This window comes from Pangasianodon hypophthalmus, chromosome 24 (assembly GCF_027358585.1).
Source record: "Pangasianodon hypophthalmus isolate fPanHyp1 chromosome 24, fPanHyp1.pri, whole genome shotgun sequence".
Taxonomy (NCBI): Eukaryota; Metazoa; Chordata; class Actinopteri; order Siluriformes; family Pangasiidae; genus Pangasianodon; species Pangasianodon hypophthalmus.
The window spans coordinates 15,708,186-15,729,443 of NC_069733.1; the positions used below are offsets into that span (position 1 = coordinate 15,708,186).

The window sequence follows — 21,258 nt, forward strand, 5'->3', positions numbered from 1 at the left end:
CAAATAAGAATATTTTTAATATTAATATTACTTTTCCTTATAGTTTCACTCTTTTTCTTTTTTTCCTGTGCATGCCCTGCAATTTACAATATGATATAACTTGTTCTATTTCTTCCAGACAAACATATTTTCTGTTGTAAATTATTTATCTATCGTCCACTATTTATTAATACTGTCTATCAGTGTCTATTTATGCTGTTTAAATCACTGATTCATCTATTAACTGTACCTCTGGACTGTGAATCGATTGCTTGACTGCTGACTCGGGCTCTGTGGAGTCAGCAAAGTAGTACTTAGGAGTTGTTTTTGTTAAATCTCTGATTTGGGAAACGCTCGCAAAATAGGCTAGTACATAACGTACGTCTATTGTTGAGTTGTTTGTTGTTCAGGTAAGCTTTATCCGTATCTGAAAACGCACGCCTGGTTTGTCATTGATCACACAAGTGAATCCTTATTGTGCATGCTTCATAGTTCAAAACTTTTTCTTTCTTTCTTTTTTTTTTTTTTTTAAAATAATGCCCATGCTCTTTTCACCTCAAAGATGAGTGTATTTACAGTACACATGCTATTTTATAGCACAACGTACTAGCAAACAGTTTACAGACAGTTTCCGAACAAGAACACAGACCTAACACAAACTTGGCCATGCCAAGTATCAGATCTCAAGTTTCATACTTGAGATTTGATACTTGGCAAATTCCCAGATGCAACCCTTGCATGTTTGATAGGTGGAAAATCCATAGGATCCAAGTTAGCAACTGAGCCGAGGCATCCATGGACTTCCACTACTGTGCCACAATTTTCCTGTTAAAAGACATGGTTACTGGTGCACTTTATGGCACTTCCATTTTATCTTACATTGCCCATAAACAAGTCCTTCTGTTACCCAAAATGAGTTCAAAATCTTGTGCATCTTATACAGTAGTGACCTCGAAAAGACTTATTAATAATGTTCACTTTTGCCAGAAGCAGCATGTCTTATAAAATCCTAATTTTTCAGATCTTTTAAAGTTTTTCTGCTCACTGAGATTCAACTTGGATTTCCTTAAATACCCTGTCTTAGAAATGAGGTCTGACTCACTATTCCTACCAACATCCAAAAGTGCATGGGTATTCTGTACGGGCTAAAAAATCCATCACTTGGACCATACACATCTGGATGGAATTACAGTCTGTGACACTAATGTGTTGTGTTGCATCGGAGGATTTCATGAGCACTACGGGTGGAGAGACGGGGTGGCCAGTGCCACCTTAGCATGAGGTATGGCAACCCTTCTGGCCACCTCAGTAAGACATTATTATTATTGTTATTATTATTATTATTATTATTATTAGTAGTAGTAGTAGTAGTAGCAGTAGTAGTAGTAATATTGTCAGTACTGTTACCAAGGTCGTATGATGCAAAACTGAATGACTTGGTAACTCTCGCTTAGTCAGTCACTATTAGTTTGGATAATAACAAATACCCACTACAACATCCCTGGGGAAAAAAAAATCATTTCAGCACACCTTGGATTGTCATTGAGTGTAATATTGTGCAGGGACAAGTACATTTAAAATTAGTTTAAAGTGAGTTTAGCTTGCACACACAGATTCGAGTCCTTGGACACCAGCAGGTGAGCAAACACTGGTCAAACTTTTTACGTTAACGTGATTTATTGGTTGGAGTCATGACATGTATTTCTTTAGTTCGTTATTAGCTACTCTAGCATACCTCATAAGAAGTAGGCTAATGTTAGGTTACCTCTGACTTTTTTGTAGCTTGCTAGACAACAAATGTTGCTTAGTGGAGGGCTTTTTATGTCTAATGGGGATCCTGTTCAGGCTATACAGAGATGGGGGAGCCGTATTGTAACTGGCTGTGTGTTAGTGTTTTAGACTTCAGATTGCCCCCTAATGAAGTCATTGTGTCTAACCTGGCCACCCTGTTGTAAAAGCAAGACCTAGCTATACAACTGATGGACACACTCAGTATTCTCCGTTATTTTTTTGGACTTAACTACAAAATAGTGCACTATGTAGTGAATAGTTTGTGATTTGCAGACGCAGACGCAGACGCTCCCCCCCGGAACCATTTAATGTAACAACGCGTAACCCAGCCGAGACTATTTCGCGTTCGGACCGCGAAGTTTGTTTTGCTCCGGATCTACAGTAAAAGGAATCGTTTAAAGAGGGATAAATATTTCGAATGAAATATTGGAAAGCGGTTTAATATGAGATGGAGGGTGAAGACGAGCTTTTGGACTTTCGAAAGCGGTGGAAACAGGAACTGGAGAAAAAGACTAAGGTAAAAAACGACAGTGCTGTGGCTTATTTGGGACACTGCAGTAAAGCGGGTGGAACTGCTGAGCAGAGACGCGGCCATGCTGGGACACCTGAGGAGAAAGCCAGAGATGCTGAAGGCTCGAAACGTCGTGAGGAGGGCTGTGAAGATCAGCCTCAGTACGTGTCCATCGCAGAGGGTTTGCTGGATGGAAGGAGCAGCCCCCTGCTGGCCAGGATGGAGGAGGAGAGAGTGCGGAGGAAGCGGCGCTGTGTGCGGGGAGATGAGCAGCAGCAGCTCCTCTCAGCTCCACACACTCACAGCACAGCTCATCTTACACTCATCGACCAGTTTATTCAGGATCTGGTAGGTTCAGGACATTAAAAAAAAAAAAAAAAAAAACTCTTGTCCTGCCTGGAGTTCCAGTCTTTTTTTTTTTTTTTTTCTTTTTTCTTAAATAAACTTCTCTCTCACACACACACACACCTGCCCACAATCCTCAAACTCACCTTGATGTTAAAACTGATGTGTTAGAAGATGAAAGCACTAGATGTGCACAGGGTTTTAATCATTCATTCAAATTCAGTAAGCGCTTTATCCTGGTCAGGGTCTCGGTGCGTCCAGAGCCTATCCCGGGAACACTGCGAGAAAGGCAGGAATATATATACACCCTGAATAGTAATAGTAATAGTAATAATAATAATAATGATGATAATAATAATAATAATAATAATGATAATAATAATAAGTATTTTATTGATAAGCACTTTTCCAGGTATCCAGGGACACATTCAGAAACATCTCAGAATATAAATCTATGTTGTAATAAAAAAAAAAATAAAAAAAATAAAATAGTAATGAAAATGTAAATAAAGGAAAAAACTAATGAATAAAAATATTAAAAGTAAAGATGAATAAAAAGAAATGGGCATGTTTTTATAATTGATATAATCTGGATAGCAAGCTATAATGTAAAGGTGACAATAAGATAGATGGCATCATTAGGTGAGTTGAAAAGCAAGGTGGAAATTATGGGGTTTTAGCTGTTTTTTTTTTTTTTTTTTTTATTATTTATTTGTTTGTTTGTTTATTTATTTATTTTTACAGTTGTGGTCATAAGGTTACATATGCCTTGCAGAATCTGCAAAATGATAATAATTAAAAAAAAAAAAAAAAGAATTGCATTTTGTTCTTTATTTAGTACTGCTCTGAATAAGCTATTTCACATAACAGTTGTTTACATATAGTCCATAAGACACAATAATAACTGAATTTACACAAAGGAACCAGTTCAAAAGTTTACATACGCTTGATTCCTAATACTGTATTTTGAGGGACTGCAAACATTCACTGATGCTCAAGAAGGCAAAACGATACATGAAGAGCCGGGGGGTGTAAACTTTTGAACAGGATGATCGGGGTGAATTATCTTTATTTTGTTTAAAGCTCTTTTTTTTCCATTTAGTACTGTCCTTCAGAAGCTACATATTTCCTAGATTAATAACAAAAATAATAACAATTTAAATTGATCATCCTGTTCAAAAGTTTACACCCCCCGGCTGTGTTTAATGTATCATGTTTATAAATCAATTATTTCTCAATTAACTTGTAACACTTGCACTTCCTGATTATATTTTCTAATTGAACCCATTTCCTGACGTTTAACCAAAACTGTTAATACAGGGTGCTAACATTTTTGATTTGCAGTGTATTTACTAAAGGGTGTCTGAAAATTCAGGAGCCACTGAGAGTACTGAGAAACACTATCACTTCGTTTTCATTCAATGTTAATGCCATTTTCACTTGTAAGGAAAAATACATATGTATATAAAAGTGTATATAAGTGTAAATAAATAATAAATACAAAATCACATATATGTAGTTTAACTGCCACTGGGTCCTGATATTCACACACGCTGTTTTATATTCGAATGTATTATTGAGTAGTTACAGTGAAAAGGAGAAAAGACGTCTGCAATGAAACATCTTACATACTGCTCAATGTCAGTATCACAGAGAGCCGAGAGCAAATCCGCTCATGGTGTCGCAGTTTAACAGTGAAAAATGATGTGTGTGTTTTTTTGTTTTTTTTTTTTATTATTTTTATTTTGTCCGAATTATAAACAAGCCATTCGTGGAGGTTTTGTATTTTTATTTATTCGTTGTTTATATTTAAAAAATGGAAGTTAGTCGTACTATAAATAGCAGGATTTCTTCTTTCTTTAATTTTTATTTATTTAGCTTTTTATACAATCACCTGCAACACATAAATCTAGGCAATCTGTGTTGAAATAAAGGATAAGATATGACAAGATAAGATAATCTTTTATTTGTCCCCCAGTGGGGAAATTTGCATTGTTACAGCAGCAGATATAAAGATATAAAAAGAATAAAAAAATATATAAGTGTAAAAATATAAAAGAGACACACCAAGAATGCACAAAAACACCAAAACTCTCTATATATTTGTTTGAAATAACAGCATTATTATTGACCAACTATAAAAAGGGGACAAATTAGGCAGAGAGCTCTACAGAGAATCTAGAAATGGTGCAAAAGGAAATGTAATGTCTGCTCAGTGAATGATGATGCAGTAAGTTAGTGTTGATTATTCCCTTATTCTGGGAATCATCTCTTTCTCCCTTATTCTGACCTGTTTAGAACGAGGTGAATGAAATCCCTTTCTTCGACGTTGAGCTGCCGTATGAACTGGCTCTGAAGATTTTCCAGTTCCTGAACAAAGCTGATCTGGGACGATGTGCTCAGGTAATCGGTTGTTTCATCACTGGTGACTTTTTTTTTTTCTGGTGATCATCTTTTATTTTGATTTAGGTGTTCAGATAATATGCCTCACAATATCACAATATATAGTCCAGGAGCCATCAGCTGGCAGACCGCAGTCCGGATGCAGACTTTATGAAGTATTTCTGATCGAAATCAGAACCTTTCAATGCAACTGGCCGTCGTTCAGTTGCTCTAGGTTTCTAATTGCGGCTCCTGGAGCAGATTTTCTGTCATGGATTATCCAATCACATTTATTACCTTTATGTCATTATATAACTGAAGGCAGCTCGTCGACTAGCAAGGGTTTTTACAGACGTCCACAGTTTTTAATGTCTTATTTGTAAGGAGTTTGCTGTTCTAGGAAAATAATCCACCATGGCATGGTGTGATGCAGGCTGACACGGTTACTGCTTCGATTATTTCGATTATTACTTCGATTATATTACTAAGTCGATTATTTTCTTATTACAGCATGTTCAAAATGATCACATATTAGAACAAGCGTGTTTATATAAAACAGTTATTTGAATTATAACCTGAACTAATGTCTGAGCTGCTGTTATAGAAAACAAATCAACATCTTCTGATGAATCAGATTCAAGAATTCAGCAGCGATGAGATATAATTTTTCCATAAACTAGCTGAAATATCATGTAGTTTAATCGAATATGATTAAATGATGTAGTCTATTTCCTGTCCTGTGCGTCAGGTGAGTAAGTCATGGAGAGTGTTAGCGGAGGACGAGGTCCTGTGGTACAGGTTGTTCCTTGAGGAGGGGTATCACCGAGGGGCGAGCGTCTCCGACTCCCCCTGCTGGAAAAGCACACTGAGAGATTGCATTAACACTGAGAAAAATGTAAAGTACAACTGGAAGGTAAGTAGCTGGAACAGTCCCTCAGAATAAGAAATGTCTTTCACAATGAATGCAAGTTGTCAAGATAATAAGCGTTTTTTTTTTCTCTCTCTTACCATAAATTAAAATTTAGATTTAAATCTGTACAGCTTTTATCTTTGTTTTTTCTACATCCTACAGAATCGAGTCGGCTCAATCAGCCATCTGCAGTATGAACTAGGAAAAGTGTTGTGTGACGTCAGTTCCTGTGAAAGACTGGTCATTGCTGGGTGAGTGTCTGTTCACACACACACAAAGTTTACTGGTAACTTCCAATCAATTTGATGTGTAGAGCACTTTCAGCAGCAGACATTGTCCCGCAGCAGCTTTACAGAAATCCAGATGTTGATTTAGATTTAGATCTCTAACTAGCCAGCGACATTTCCCTGAGACGACGTGAGGAAGAAACCTGGACTCAAAAGGGAACTCTTCCAGCTGTCACTGGATAGTGGGATTATAAATAAGAAGAGGAAAGATCAACAGTACTAAGTGTGTGCACGAGAAATAAGATTGTGAACAAGAATCCTGGGACATGTCTTTATGATTACAGCAGCAGTTCTTGAATACAGATGTACAGTGTAAACGTAAATCCTCCAGAATTGCTGGTGTTAAATTGTGTATCATCAGCATAGAGTAAGCAAGAGAAAGCATTAGTGAATTACAAGTATAAAGGGCTGGAAATAAACAGAGAAAAATACAGGACCTTGTGGGACACCATGTTGTACTTAGTGTATTTGTAAAGAAACTAATGTTAATAATGCTGCTTTGTGACAGTGGCCCTTGTTAAGAGTTATACAAATCGAATTGAATTGAATTAATAAGATGCTAGCAGGTAAGATTTAAACCAGGTAAGAACTTGTCTTTCTAAACTAGAGGTGTAAACCTCAGGCTTCCACGCAATAAGATTTAGATTCTTAAGGCAGCAATTCGATATTTCACCACCAAATCTGCTCCGATATGATATGATAAGATATGATACAATATGATATGATTTAGTAGCCACTGATCAATATATGGCACTTTGTTCAGAATCTTGAGCAGGCCTACTGTTAATTCAAGAATGATAATGACATATTTATTATAATATAATATTATAATAATAGACAACTTATGATTGTTGCCTCATTTCATTTCAATCGTTGCCTTTTAAATCAATGTATCGATCCAAATTGTCCCATCGTTACACTTCTAGTCTAACCCTATATTATTATTAATTAAAATATCATATTCAGTAGCTTGTCTCCCGTCAGATTCCACTTTAGTCAGGATAGATTTTGTACTAGAGTGCTTTTGGAGAAAGAGCTTGCACGCTTCTTGACTCAGTTATGATCAGGGGTAAACGTGCAGTATAACCCCAGGCTTAACACTATACATTATCACACTCTGTGCTTTCTCTAGAGTAGGGTGTAACACAATGGCACTATCAGTTCCTCAAACTCATTTACATCACTCCAGTTCATAATTGGTCTGAACTAGAGACGTGCATGGATTGGTTTTTAATCCCGATTACTCGGTTATTACTTTTGTTCATATCTGCCCCTGATAATTTATAATGACTGGGCTTAGTTCTATTTCCCAAATACCTTGTAGCCTAATTTAATTTCTTTTTTTTTTTTTTTTTTTTTTAACCAGAGGCCAAAAAATGGAATTTCCTCTTGTTTTGGGGTTCCCGTGTTCAACATTGAATTTATTTGTGTTGTCACACTCCATAGTAATGGTTAATGGTTAATATGAAAGTAGACACTTAGGGCTTTACGAATTAGTTTTAAGCGGGAACTAGGTTTAAATGTTATAATTTTATTGTAACAATAATTTTATTGTAATTTTATACGGTGTTTCACTATTAAAAAAGCTTTAGTTGTGCTGTCCGTTTTATCTCTGTACCAATGTTATTGTGGAGAGGTGTGAGTTATTTGCCCAGCAGGGAGCTCACACCCCTCCCCTTTCCCATCACCCTGCTCACCAGTAGCTATACACGATACACGAGTCACGATACTCTACACACAGAAACCCAACAGTGTCCTGACTAATCTTATAACAGACTTGCGGCGATAAAATAATCCATTTGTTTATACTGATTGAAAATGATATCTGATGAGCCGATTTCCATCTTGATGATGGAGTGGAATGCCAGTGTACTGTGAGAGTTAATTAAACCACCAGGCGGTTACTAAGGATGCAGAAAGGGCATCGCTCATGTTAATGAATGTGGTCTTTTTTTTTTGTGAACTTCATATCTGACAGCTCGCTCCCTTGAATTCGTTTATTTGTTCATTTAAAAAAATGTACTCATATTGCATTACATTCCTACCCTACTACAGAAATATGTGTTGTGCTGGCAGTACTCAGCGTTTCTAATATTAGACAATTTCCCCAGGTATACCTCAGGTGACGTGCGACTGTGGGACACTCTCCACTGGGACTCGGGTGCTTTGAATCTGCAGCCTGCCCACAGCACCAGAGCCGAGACCCCATTGCCACACGTTAGTCTGGTACGAGTCACCGACACTGTGGCCTGCGCTGCCTATGAGAATGGTGAGAGGTTTGAGTTTTCGTTTAGTCAGTCCATTTGTTTCTCATCACAGTTCCTGTCTGAAATATTTCTGAATGTTTAGGGTGTGTGGATGTTTGGAGCACTGAATCTGGTGTAGAGCCAATCCATCACTATCAGCACCTGCAGCGGGTGTGTGCCCTCGATCTGTGCGCTGATGCTCCAGTCGTGACCTCTGCGTCTGGGTCGGAGGTGCGAGTGGACACTCCAGATGATCGGGGCTACTGGAGGACCGTGTGTCTCACCCAGTTGGCTAAACCTGTAAGTGAATACGCAGTGCCACCTAGAAGGAAACCAATCCAAATCAAGCATCTAACACCATGTTCTGTGTTGTATTCCTTTATTACCACAGCTATTTGCCAAATAAATAAATAAATAAATTAATGATGACATGTCGTATATTTTATCCATTTGTAGTTGCATTTAATGTTGTTGAATTTCTGCAGAACAAGTCAGTTCCTGTTACCACTTACGTTTTAGCAGCTATAAGCATTCATTCCTGCACCATCCTCTATTTTTTCCCTCTCTCTCGAAGTTAATCTAAGAAAACACAGCTTGTCATGTAACTAAGAAACTGCAAAGCGTAGACATCCTGTGTCCTTTCCCACGTCAGAAAATGTGACGTTACAGCTTTACCTCTGACTGTTACAAAGCTCTGACACTAGAGACTCCTCCCAAAAATGTTAAATAGACGTCTCCTTAATCTGTTTATGTGGAGCGTCCGCCGCACATGTCCCTGTTGTTACCATAGAAACGGTAACATATTAGAACGAGTGCATTAACATTAACCTGTTGTTATAGAAAATTAATCAACAACTCCTGACGCATCAGGTTTAAGAATTTAATAGCGCTGTGGTATAATTAATATATTAGAATATACGGTGAAATAACCCGCACTTCTGGTTGGTGCAGCGTTTTTATGTTTTATTTTATATTATTATTATTATATTACTATATTGTACAATATGTAGCAAATAATTAGCCATTACGTTGGTCTTAAAGCGCACTCATTGCCAACAACAGCATTGGAAAAAAGAGCTTATAGGGTATCAGAGGTCATCAAAATATTTATTTGTCTGGATGTTTAGGTGGACGGAGTGATGGTGGTTCCAGGAAAGCGGGAGAGCCCACTGGTTTCAGCCTGGGCTGGTGAGAGTGTGTATCTGCTGGATCCAAGTGAGAGAGAGGAAGAAAGTGATGAAGAGGAAGGAGCCAGAGTGCTTCACTCTGTATATGGCCACCCTGTTACCTGCCTGGATGTGAGCGCATGCCGAGCTGCCGTGGGGGTGAAGAGCTGCGGCTGGGGCATGAACGATGGCGGTAACAAGGTCAGAGGGCAAACATATGCTCATTGTAGGCTTGTATGTGTAATGCGTACAGATGATTTATTCATAGACTACCATTGAAAAGTCACAGTCACAAAGTCCAGACCTGCAGATTATTGACCCATGTCATAATCAGCGTGTTCACATGATGAAGAGCTTATTGTGAATCAGCCAATAAGCTCATCATTCTGACAAAAATCCTGCACAATGTGTCGTTTGTTAATTATTATCGCAATGCTAGTCTTTGAGATACAGAATAAACACAGGTTTTCTTAGGTTTACATTTACAGCAGTTAGCAGACATCATTATCCAGTGCTTTTTAGTCTCTTTGGAAAACATATGCTCAAGCTAGCACAAATAGAAGCCATGAGAATTAGTACAGCAGACTTGTTTCTGTGTATACGTGAGTGGCAAAGTCAAACCAAGCCCAACTAAAACAATGAAGCTGCATTCGACTTAACTCAGAAGTGGGAAGTCGGAGCTTGGAATTATATTATTTTCATCCTTCATGCATTCGAGCTACGAATATATATCTATTTATCTCTCTCTCTCTCTCTCTCTCTCTAGATATAGATAGATCTTTTTGTATATACAATGAACTGTAAAGTCAGTGTTCTAGGTGTAACAAGCGAATGTCTCTGTATGTTGATTGATCTAAAGCTAATACTTGTATATACAGTATAACTCATTTAAAGGTAAGAAGTGTGACTTCGTTTACTACAGATGCTGTGAGCGGCCATGTTGATTTGATGTCACTTGCTGAACTCGGAGGAACTCGGAGTTGAGGAAGCATTAGCCACGAAAGATCATGTGTTACAGTGATTTTATCTCATGTAAAGGTGTTCTTAGGCATGAAACAAAGTGGAGTATTACAATCATTGTAACGCATACCCTCGATAAAACAGCAACAAAAACAATGATAAAATCCAGTGTTTGATGAATAATTAATTTTATTAATAACATTTGCAATAAAAAAAATTGTTCTGACATGAAATGTAGTCTGGTAACAGTAATTCTGCATTTGACTTAATTTATATTACGGAATTACGGAAATTTTGAGCTTGGCATGTTAAAAAAAAAAACGCACTAACTAAATCTAGATTTATAGATTATAACCACGTTATAGATTTAACCAACTAAATCTGTGTCAATGCTGAAAGAGCTAACTTCTACTGTTAAGTCTTTTTAGAAGTAGTGAAGTGATGTATTTATCGTTGACGGTGTGAGAGGCCATGTTGGCATGATGTCATTTGCTGAACTCGGCGTTGAGGAGCCTTTCCTGACTTTCTGAGTAGTTTCTGAGAGTTTTGAGATAAAGTGGCTTTTCTTTGTTGTTTTTGTTTTTCCCCCAGTCAGAGATCAGAAATTACGAGTTACGAGCTTTAGTCGAAGGCAGTGTATGCTTTTGTTGCTAAGCAACATAACGGCCAAAGTAACATTCCATGGACATGTGTGTAGTTTTAAAACGGCTTTGAACCCGGCTCAGCCGATCGGATTATTCGAAATGAAACGATGTGTTTTATATTTATTTATATATTTTCATTAGAAAGTGGCTTTCACATTGTTCACAATGTTCACATTGTTCTCTGTGTGGTCAGTAAGACAGCAGTGTGGTCAGTGTTTGTGTGTGTTTTTTCCCCCTAGTGTTTTTTCCAGGTTGTTGTTTCAGCAAATTAGCATGCCTACAAAACGTTAAAGGAAAAAAAATTAAAGCAACAGAAATACTGTCACGGGTTGTTTTAGGTTGAATGAATGTTACAGATGTGCTTTTGTATCATCTGGTGTGAAACGTGAACTTGGCATTAAGTGATTTAAAATTAATCTTTCAAATTTATATATTTTATAGATTTTGCCCAGTGAAATGAAACTTGAGGACATTCCTTTTCCAAATAGTCCAAAATTTCAGATTTGTTTGGTCTTATAATAATCTTTGGGCTATGCATTTTGGTAATTAACCTTATTACATGACATTTCTTGATATGATGTGTGTATGCGCACTCCCAGAGCACATGTGTTATGAACAGGTGTGGTACATTTGGGGTCCTTTCAAAAATAGGTCCTCTCCTTTAGGACCACTTACCTAATTAGTACAAACCCTGGGTCCCAAAGTTTCACCTGTGAGACTTCTGTTTGTTTTCAGTCTTGACAATATAGAGAGACAAAGCTTTATTTGTCTAGTCTGTGACTGAGACACATTAGAGACTGATATGTTACATTAGCACAAAAACCCCGGGGACTTATTAGACTTGAAGCAGTGTTGGTCACCATAGTCATCATGTGAAAAAGCCTAACAATACTTTGGTCCAATGTGTATAGCTTTTAAAATAAAATATTTATGTCGCTAGAGACTTCACCAAGAATGCTGTTTTTAAAAAAAAAAAAAAAAAAAACCTGTTTGGACTTTAGAGATCCTCACCTGAGCTCAGGTCCAGCTCTCGGAGGAATGAACAGTAGATGGAGTAAAGTGTAAAGCAGGGTGACTGTTGATAGTAATTAGATGAGTGCATGATGGATGTGTGCAGATGGTGTCCCTCTGTATTAGACAATAGCTTGGCTCTGCTTCCCCGCTGACATCACCACCATTTAAACACTCTCATTAGCGAGACGGGCTACAAAACCACAGAGAAGCAAACGCCGAATCTTTGAGTGACAGAACAATTTCTCAAAGCCCCGTTCCAGCTAAATGATGTCAGGGGAGGAATATGTCACCCTCTAACAGCTTTTTGCTCAGAGAGGCAGAACGATGAATAATTTTTAGCTTGGTTTTTACCTTCGGTGTTTTCTTGTCAAGTATCTCTGTGAATCCTATCTCAATTCCAGTATAATTATAAGGGCTGTACTTTTTTTTTCAGAATTACTTTTGCTGTTTTTAATTACTTCAAAGATTTGTGAAGGTTTACTTAAAAACTTATTCAAATGATTAATTATTTTAGTATTTTATACTGCTGCAGATTGTGAAGTAGAACTGCATTAGGGTTTTGATTAAACCACAGAAGGTGAAAATTGGTGAAAATACATTTAACCATGCTATCCAGGGCCTGTTATTCAGGTAGTCAGCGAGGAATAGGGAACCAGCTGACTTATCAGACTCAACAATGAGCATTGGTAAGGAAAATCCGCTTAACCACGTTTGCAGCACAGCATTTAACCACGTTAACGTCCACAGGCTCTCTGTTTGGTTAGACGTTAAGCAGTGAGAGGTTATTGCTGAGGAAGAACCTGACCTAGCGGGGAGAATGAGAGGTAAGTCTTGCTACTGAGCAACAACACAGAACAAGTTTACAAAGATAGCTAGCAAAAAGTGCAGTGAGTGATGCTAGTAAGGTTAGCAATGTCAATAAGAAAAAGTCAATTCAAAGTGTAGAATATCATTGAAAAGTTCTTGTATTGTATAAAAATACACTCACAACAGCAGAAGAGATGGTAAGAGTTTATGGGCAGCTTTGGAGGACAGGGTACCTGTAGTCACAAGCTGCCAAATGAATAGCACTATAACGTGTACATAAGGTCTGGTGTATGTACGAGGCAAGAAGTAGAAAGGTCCAGACATAAAGAAATTTCAATATATGACAGCAGTAGCAAATACTGCATGATATATCACTTTTTGCGACTTTGTTGAAGCTCTTGGCATACATGTGCACATGCACACGAAACTTTTCAGGTGATTCTCACCATCCTTGCCGGTTAGGAGGGGTAAAATTGAACCACTTGTCTTTGTTATTGATGTGACTTCAGTTCAGGATGAACTCTGAAGTGAACAAAATCATCTTAACAACCGGCTGAGAGTTCCGGCTGAACCCCTTAAAAAATACAGTGGACTGCACTTCACACTGCAAAAAAATTACACACTGTGCTCAAAACAATTGTAGTTTCTCAGAGCCAAAAAATGGCTCACTTTTGATGTGAGTGGCCAAGACCATCACCCACCCTGAACCCCACTGAGCTGCAAAGATGAAAACCTTGAAGCCACTGAAACAAGCAGAACTGACAATGGCTGCATTACAGGTTTGGTGTGTTTTCAACGAAATTCAGGTTCCTGATAGCAGTTAACCACTGTAACCACTGTCTTCCAGTGTCTTTCGGCAGTATGCGGTATAGACTGGCTTTGCTTCTCACACGTGCATAAATTGATCACCTCGTGGACATCTGGTATTTCCGATTAACTTAACATAGGGCTCCTTGCTGATATAGCCAGGTTACACTAGCAGTTTAATTTGTCTACCTGAGGTCTCCTGAAATGGGGACACCGTAATCCACATTTAATGTCACAGACCCACTTTCATGTGCTAGAGTACAGAACCAAACAAGAAAGACTTAATCTCCATCCAGGTACTTACAGAAGGCATTGCATGTGTTGCCTTTAAATTGAGGCAATACTTTTATACAGCATACTTTTTTTTTTTTTTTACTTTGACTGTCAGCACCAATAGGTTTTTTAAAGAGTGACTGTCAGATTTATTTTTAATTGCAAAACATGCTGGGTCTTGCCAGTGAGTTCCCTTCTGGACTACATCTACTAAGCCTGGTAATTAACTGATGAGTTAAAACAAATGTCTTCTAGTAGGGAGATCACCAGACTGTGGTGGACTAAAGCCCTCTGAGACAGGAATTGGGAAACCTTGCCTTGGCCCTTTGCTTGGCCAGATGCCTGGCCCCATCACCTGGTCTTTCACCTGGCACATCCCCTGGCTGTTGACCTGGCCCTTTTCCTGGGCCATGGCCTCGCCCATTCCCTGGCTAATCACCTGGCCCATTGCCTAGAACCTTCATTTGGCCCCTTCCACTGGCCCTTCCACTTGGCCTTTCACCTGGTCTGTTCCCCGGCTGGTCACTTGGCCCATCCACTGGCCCATCCACTGGCCCATCACCTGGACCTTTGCCTGATTGATCACCTGGCAAATTCCCTGCCCGATCACCTAGCACATCACGTGGTCCATTGCCTGGCCCAGTGGTCTTTGATCTTATATGGTCTTAAGGGCTGGTTTCATTCCAGCTAAACAGAAGCCATGACTAATAGTAAGTTGAAATTCAAGCTCACCTCACTAAACTTGTGGAATCAGCTGTGGGTCCTGTTTGGCTTGAATAAAAACCTGTAGCCACACTGGTCCTTTGCATTGAAGACCCTTCTATTAAGTAATGGATTCTCCTTTTAACAGCAGTAGTCCATGGAATGATTGAGGGGACTGCAGAGTCTTTCAGTCATATGTGCTGTTGACAGGCTTTGTATCCTACACAGCATTCAGCACATATACTGACATTGTAATGACTTGTTAATTTAGCAAAAATCTTAGCTCTTTACCAAGGACCAGTGCTAATAATGATTTGCGTTATGTGAGAATTCAGTATTCCTCCAATTTTTTTTTTGGTAAAACAATGAGGACATGACTATATCCCCTGAAAGGAAGAATGGGAGGTTTAGGAAGTAATATATATATATTGGAGTGTCTGAAATAAAACAGTTCAGAGTCTATACTAAAGAACTCTAAAAACTATACCTTTCATACAGCGAAAGTTCATAGCTCACTGCCGCTGTAACACATTCAAGTTACCATCCTTGACATCCCTCCATTTTGCCAATTCATGATTAGCACCTTTTCTGCCTGCATGTCATTGTCATGTCTGCCATCGCAGTCATGTGTTGACGGGGTTTTCATACTGCGCGAGGGGAAGTTAGAGTTGCCAGCACACACACTGGCAAATCTGAGGTGTTTCTGTGTTCCTTAACGAGCAGGCATATGACTCATTAAAACTTGTTAATGAAAGGAAGGAGGCATCCAGAGTTCACTCCGTTGTTGGTGAAAAAATTCACACTTTCAAAAGTGTCTTTGGTTTAGTGTTGTCAAAACGGCAAAAATTTATGCCTCGATAACGATAGTGATACTCAAATGTTAGCATGGTATTGGGAATTAATAATGGCAAATAATAGAAAATGCATAATAACCATTAAAGTACTTAGTCAGATTGCTTCATTAATCAAATACCGTTTAAAAAATAATGTAATAAGAAAGGAATGAAACTACAGGGCATACTGCTATAGGCAAATAAGAATAAAGATGGGGTGGTGTGTTGTGGCTTGACACAAGGGGGGGGGTTACTTTTTCCACCCTGAAGTTAATTACTTTTCTACAACAGCATATCTCGAAGTGTTTTATTCCTAATATACAGCAAGACTCATTTTCATAGGCACTTCGTCCTCCATTTTAGGCTTTTACGATCGTATTGGGAATTGCCGATAGATTCCTATCGACACATTCTTAGTAGCTACAGCTGACTTGCAACTATCTTCCAGTATTTTTTTTTCGCTGTAAAGTTTCATGTGTAAATGACACGTCTGGCCTTCAAAACTACAGGCGATACCAACGATAGTTAGAAGGCACAATAGGACGATGGCATATTGAACACGATCTCACAGGCCTAGTCCATGTTGTTTTGGCTTGTTAAAAGCAGAGAATTTCTTATTTCTTGTTAGCGTGTTAGCGGTTGAGGAAAAAATGCCTAGTGTGAAAACACTACCGTTGGTATCCTGTCAACATAATGGTGACATTTTCAGAGGTGCCAACATGGTGTAGCTGTAGCATTTATTACTTTCGACCCCTTGCTATCATGATACGTCTGCTGCAGCAGCGGGCAGACCAAATGCGATGAAAATTGACCTGATGGAAAAATCCAATTCACTGAAGGGGAAAGGACACATTTCCTTCTGGTAGTGGTTGCTTTTACTTTTTTGTCGACTTTATCTCAATGAAGATTGACTTGTGAAATCTTTAAAAAAGTCTTATTGTTCTTTAAAAAATGTAGGAGCTGTTGATTATTAAATAGTGCTCACACTGAAATTTTGCCTCGCTGTTTTCTTCCTGTTGCTTGGCGCACAAACGACATTGTGTTTATGTGATAAAATTCTGTTTTTTTTTCCCGCTCTGCCTGCAAGGATTTTCTTATTAGTAACGTTAGCACATCTTAGCTTTCATGATGCAATAGTAACGTTATGTAAAACACACTCTCTTGGGATGATGCATAATTATGTGTCCATGGGGTGACTGTAGTACCAGATAATTTGTCCCTTGATACTTTTTTATTAACCTCTAGTTCACATCTCTTTGCTGTCCGCTGCACAGTACGCTAATATTATATATTTTTTTTCTTTGTTGTGTTAAAATATCAGATTTGTTTTTTAGCAGGACTACAGGTACTGGGTGTCTTCTATTTTTCCGTGAGTGTGTGTGAACCATGTTGTGTTTCTGGAACATTTACGCACTTACACACATGAAGCCAGCCACAAATGCGCCATGCACCCAGCTCATGCTGGCATACCCAGAGGCGCCACTTTCACATTTAGCACACAGTCTGGCGAAAACGCAGCGTCGTATTGCACCATTAGGTGCTGAAATTGAGAGAGGTAGAGGAGCTTATTCATGAGAATCCCTGCTACATTTGCATTTAGGTCTTTAAAATAAGGAGGCATAAATACAATCAAATAATTTGGTATCCATTTAGGCTCATTTAAGAGGCGTGAGTGGTGTATAACACACGCGCGCTCACATCCGCAGCGACGCAATCTCTCTGAACACTTGTGAATAAATTAATCGCAGCCTTTCTTGTTACATCTTAGCAAATTAATGCACGAGAATACAATCCTTGTCTCTGTGTCTTTATAGTGCTTGGCTATAATGGAATGGTTGAGTCTCCATCTAGGTTCAAAGAGCAGGCACGAGTAGCACATAGCACGCAAGCATTGAAGCAGTTTCCCTAAACACTTGAGCATAAATTAATTACAGCATTTCACAGTGCATTTTAGTATAATTAATGAATTAATATGCATGACAATACAATCTTTGTCTTTGTCTCCATCAATCAAGGGCACATCGCTTACACTGTTCTCCATGTTCGCAAAAACGACCCACTACCCTTCTGCAGAACAAAGAAACCCGAGTCCCTTTTTTTCCTTTCCTCAAATCCATTCGCTTGTCATGTTTCGCATCTTGCTGAGGTTTTGGCTCACTGGAGGGCAGCGCTCAATTAACAGTGTCTGGCCCGTCCTGGTGCCACTAAACATGTGGCACCTTCACAAAACTTACATCATGCAGCTCTCTCTTCGCTTGCCTTGCTTTTGTTTGATTTCTTTATCTGTCGGTTCAATTATTCATGTCCAATTTGGCTATTCTCCTTCCTTTTTTTCCCTTTGCAGTGTTTAGCTGGTAGCTGCAACCATCAATTTGCCAATTTTGGAGCAGCCACGTTGCCAGCTGGTTGGAGCTCTTTTTCATCCAGCTGTCAGCATCGGATTTGTTTTATTCAACAATTTTTTTGTAGCAAACGTTTTGGCAAGTAATCTCCGAGTGATGGCTGAAGCCAGTTCTCATTGGGGCAACAGTAATAAGTGTGGAACAATAATAACTGCTTGTACACTTGCTACTTAATAATTTTAATCTCTTACCTAGATTGCAGTATATTAAATAGAGTTAAAGCCGTAATCACCAACCAGAGATCCCAGAGATCTACTTGATTACTCGGTGTTGGATTAGGAATGAGAATGTTGGACTGCTACAGGAAGTGAAAGTCTAGAGAGCTCCAGAAACATGGTTGGTGATTACTGTCCTGTAAGGAGCCTCCAGTGTCAGCATTTTGTAATTGTCAGAGGTAAAGCTGATCCTTAAAAAAAAATTTGCCACAGCAAAGCCTAGGGACAGAGAATTTGTTTTTTAACAGCTACATTTTTAAGGTCTTTTTAACTTCAAGAGAAAGTGAGGGAACAACTGTTCATAGCTGTTATATGTGATTATATATATATAATAGGAACTAGCTCATTGTGGAAATGTGTGTGAAACATTAATGTAACTATAAATGGATTAAAAAAACAATCTATGGTTCTTGAATAAATAAAAAGTTGTAATCATTGGCAAATTGCTGTGCTATAAAAGGAATAAAACACTCAAGGATGTGCTGTTATTCAAGTTTATAACAGAACAGCATGCCCCATGGTCATTAATTCCTTACATAATAAAAACATACGAACCTTGACATATAGTGCCATCATTTTTTATTTAACCATGCAATTCAAAAAAGTCAATAAAATCTTAGCCAATAAGATTAAAAAAACAGCCGGTTAATGATTTTTGACTGCATTCGTTTACATTTCATTTACGGCTTCTGGCAGACGCCCTTATCCAGAGCGACTTACAATTATCTCATTTATACAACTGAGCAGTTGAGGGTTAAGGGCCTTGCTCAAGGGTCCAGCACTGGCAGCTTGGCGGTGCTGGGATTTGAAATCACGACCTTCCAATCAGAAGTCCAAAGTCCATTCCTTTAAGTTGAGCGCTTTTTCTATCCTTTTAGTAAAGCTAAAGTTTTTTTTTTTTTTTTTTTTTTTTTTTTAATAGCATGCAAATTGTGAAATCGAGAGGGCAGAGATCTGTGTTGAGACAGACCAGTCACTTGTCAGTGATGAACGCAAGTGTGAGGTCTCTGCAGCACGAACAGGTGCCGGAGATGGAGAGCTGCCATCATCAAAGACTCTCTATCTTCGATCACACCTTTCTCTCATCAGTTTTTGTCTTTCTTCATCACTTATCTTTCAGTTCTCACCATGCAGCGTATTCCTCTGTCCTCAGGTTCGGGTGTACAGCCTGGAGACTGGCCAGGCTGAGCTGGTGTTGGGGAACTCGGCTGGAGACTTCACCTGCATCAGCCTGGGAGATGCACCCCTACATCTGCTGGTGTGCGGGAACAAAGACAGGCGGTATGTCGCATGTGCGCACGCGCACACACACACACACACACACACACACACACAGGCACATGCACCCACCCACCCACACACACGCACATGCACTCACACACACACAATACCTCTCGTGCACTTTGTCACCCACACTTATCTCTCTGGCACCCTGAAAGCTTCAAGTGACCGTAAGTGTCTTAAACAAGCGGGGATTAATAGCCTAGCAGCAGCGTTCTCATTTGCATATGGAGCTGCTGTTGAATTGTTTTATCAGCGGTAATGGATAAACCTATTATAGTATACGTATTAGCATATCTCGAGTCCGGTAGTGCCTGATGGATTCTTTTGTATTCCTAACACCTGAGTCTTACAAAATAGGCAACAGCACAAATGCATTTCCACATCTACCAGTGTTTCTAAATTTCTATAAAAGTTGCATTTGAACTAATTTGTTATATATTATATATTATTATACATTAGTATTCAGTTTGAATGTAATGAGCCTATAATAATAATAATAATAATAATAATAATAATAATAATACACTTGTACACAATCCCACAAACAGAATATTGCATAGACTATGAAAACTAAAAAATTATTAATTATAAAGATTCCATTCCTTTGACCATAATGCATTTTTGTTGCTCATATTTATATTTTGTTGTTTTACATTTTGTTATTTATGTTTTTGTTGCTTTATATTATATTTCTAGGTTCTAAAATATTAAGATAATTTTGCTTCTTTCTAGAAATAAATGCTTAAAATGAGCAAAACTCTCTTCAATTAATTATATTTATTTATTTATTAATGTATAAATATTAATATTATAATTGGGTTATTGTAATCTTTCATTAGGAAAGGCTATATATCTGACTATATTTATAATAGTTTTAATATACTATATTAATATATTAATAATATATTTATAATAGTTTTCCAGTCTTCAGCTGTCCAGTTTGGGTGAGTCTGTGCCCGTGATAGCCTCAGATTCCTGTTCCTGGAAGCTGATGTGGTCTTCTGCTGTTGTAGCTCATCCACCTCAATGTTTGATGTGTTGTGTGTTCTGCTTTTCTGCTCACCACGGTTGTAAAGAGTGTTTATTTGAGTTACTATAGACTTCCTGTTAGCTCAGACCAGTCTGGTCAACAAGGTGTTTCATCCTGCAGACCCTCCTCACACAAGATGTTTTCTTTTTTTTTTTCATTTTCGCACCATTCTTTATAATCTCTAGAGATTGTTGTGTGAGAAAGTCTAAGGAGATCATCAGCTGCTGACTCAAACCAGCCCATCTGGCACAACCAATCATACGACGGTCAGAGTCACGGAGATCACACTTTTTCGTCATTCTGATGTTTGATGTAAACATTACCTGAAGCTCTTGACCTGTATCTGCATAATGCCACATGATTGGCTGATTAGATAACTGCATAAATGAGCAGGTGTACAGGTGTTCCTAATAAAGTGGATGGTGAGTGTAAGTGCACTAGATGCTCAAGAGAAAGCAATCTGAGATTTCGCCACAAAAAAAAAAAAAAAAAAAAATCAAATCTGCTGGAAGTTAACCAATGAGAAAAATTTGAAAGCACATACTATGTATAGTAGTTTATTAAAAAAGTAGTTTTATTTAAGTGAAGAATAGATACATAATGTGTGTGTATCTTAAAATATTTCAATATTATGAAAATTCAGTGAATATTTGAACATGTAAACATCTGA

At 38.3% G+C, this 21,258-nt stretch overlaps 1 protein-coding gene across 2 annotated transcripts in view; it reads left to right on the forward strand.

Moving 5' to 3' along the window:
* Positions 1-21,258, forward strand: part of fbxw8 (F-box and WD repeat domain containing 8) — a 28,539-nt gene that overhangs the window by 2,277 nt on the left and 5,004 nt on the right. Inside the window, exons 1-8 of one of the 2 annotated variants that reach the window (XM_053229251.1) lie at positions 1,843-2,629; positions 4,925-5,029; positions 5,757-5,921; positions 6,081-6,169; positions 8,317-8,474; positions 8,555-8,751; positions 9,579-9,818; positions 19,428-19,555. In XM_053229251.1, the coding sequence (XP_053085226.1) occupies positions 2,219-2,629; positions 4,925-5,029; positions 5,757-5,921; positions 6,081-6,169; positions 8,317-8,474; positions 8,555-8,751; positions 9,579-9,818; positions 19,428-19,555 (1,493 nt within the window). In that variant the 5' untranslated portion in view covers positions 1,843-2,218. Of the gene's footprint in view, positions 1-1,842; positions 2,630-4,924; positions 5,030-5,756; positions 5,922-6,080; positions 6,170-8,316; positions 8,475-8,554; positions 8,752-9,578; positions 9,819-19,427; positions 19,556-21,258 lie in introns of those variants that run through there. The other variant, XM_034299329.2, reaches the window with a different exon arrangement.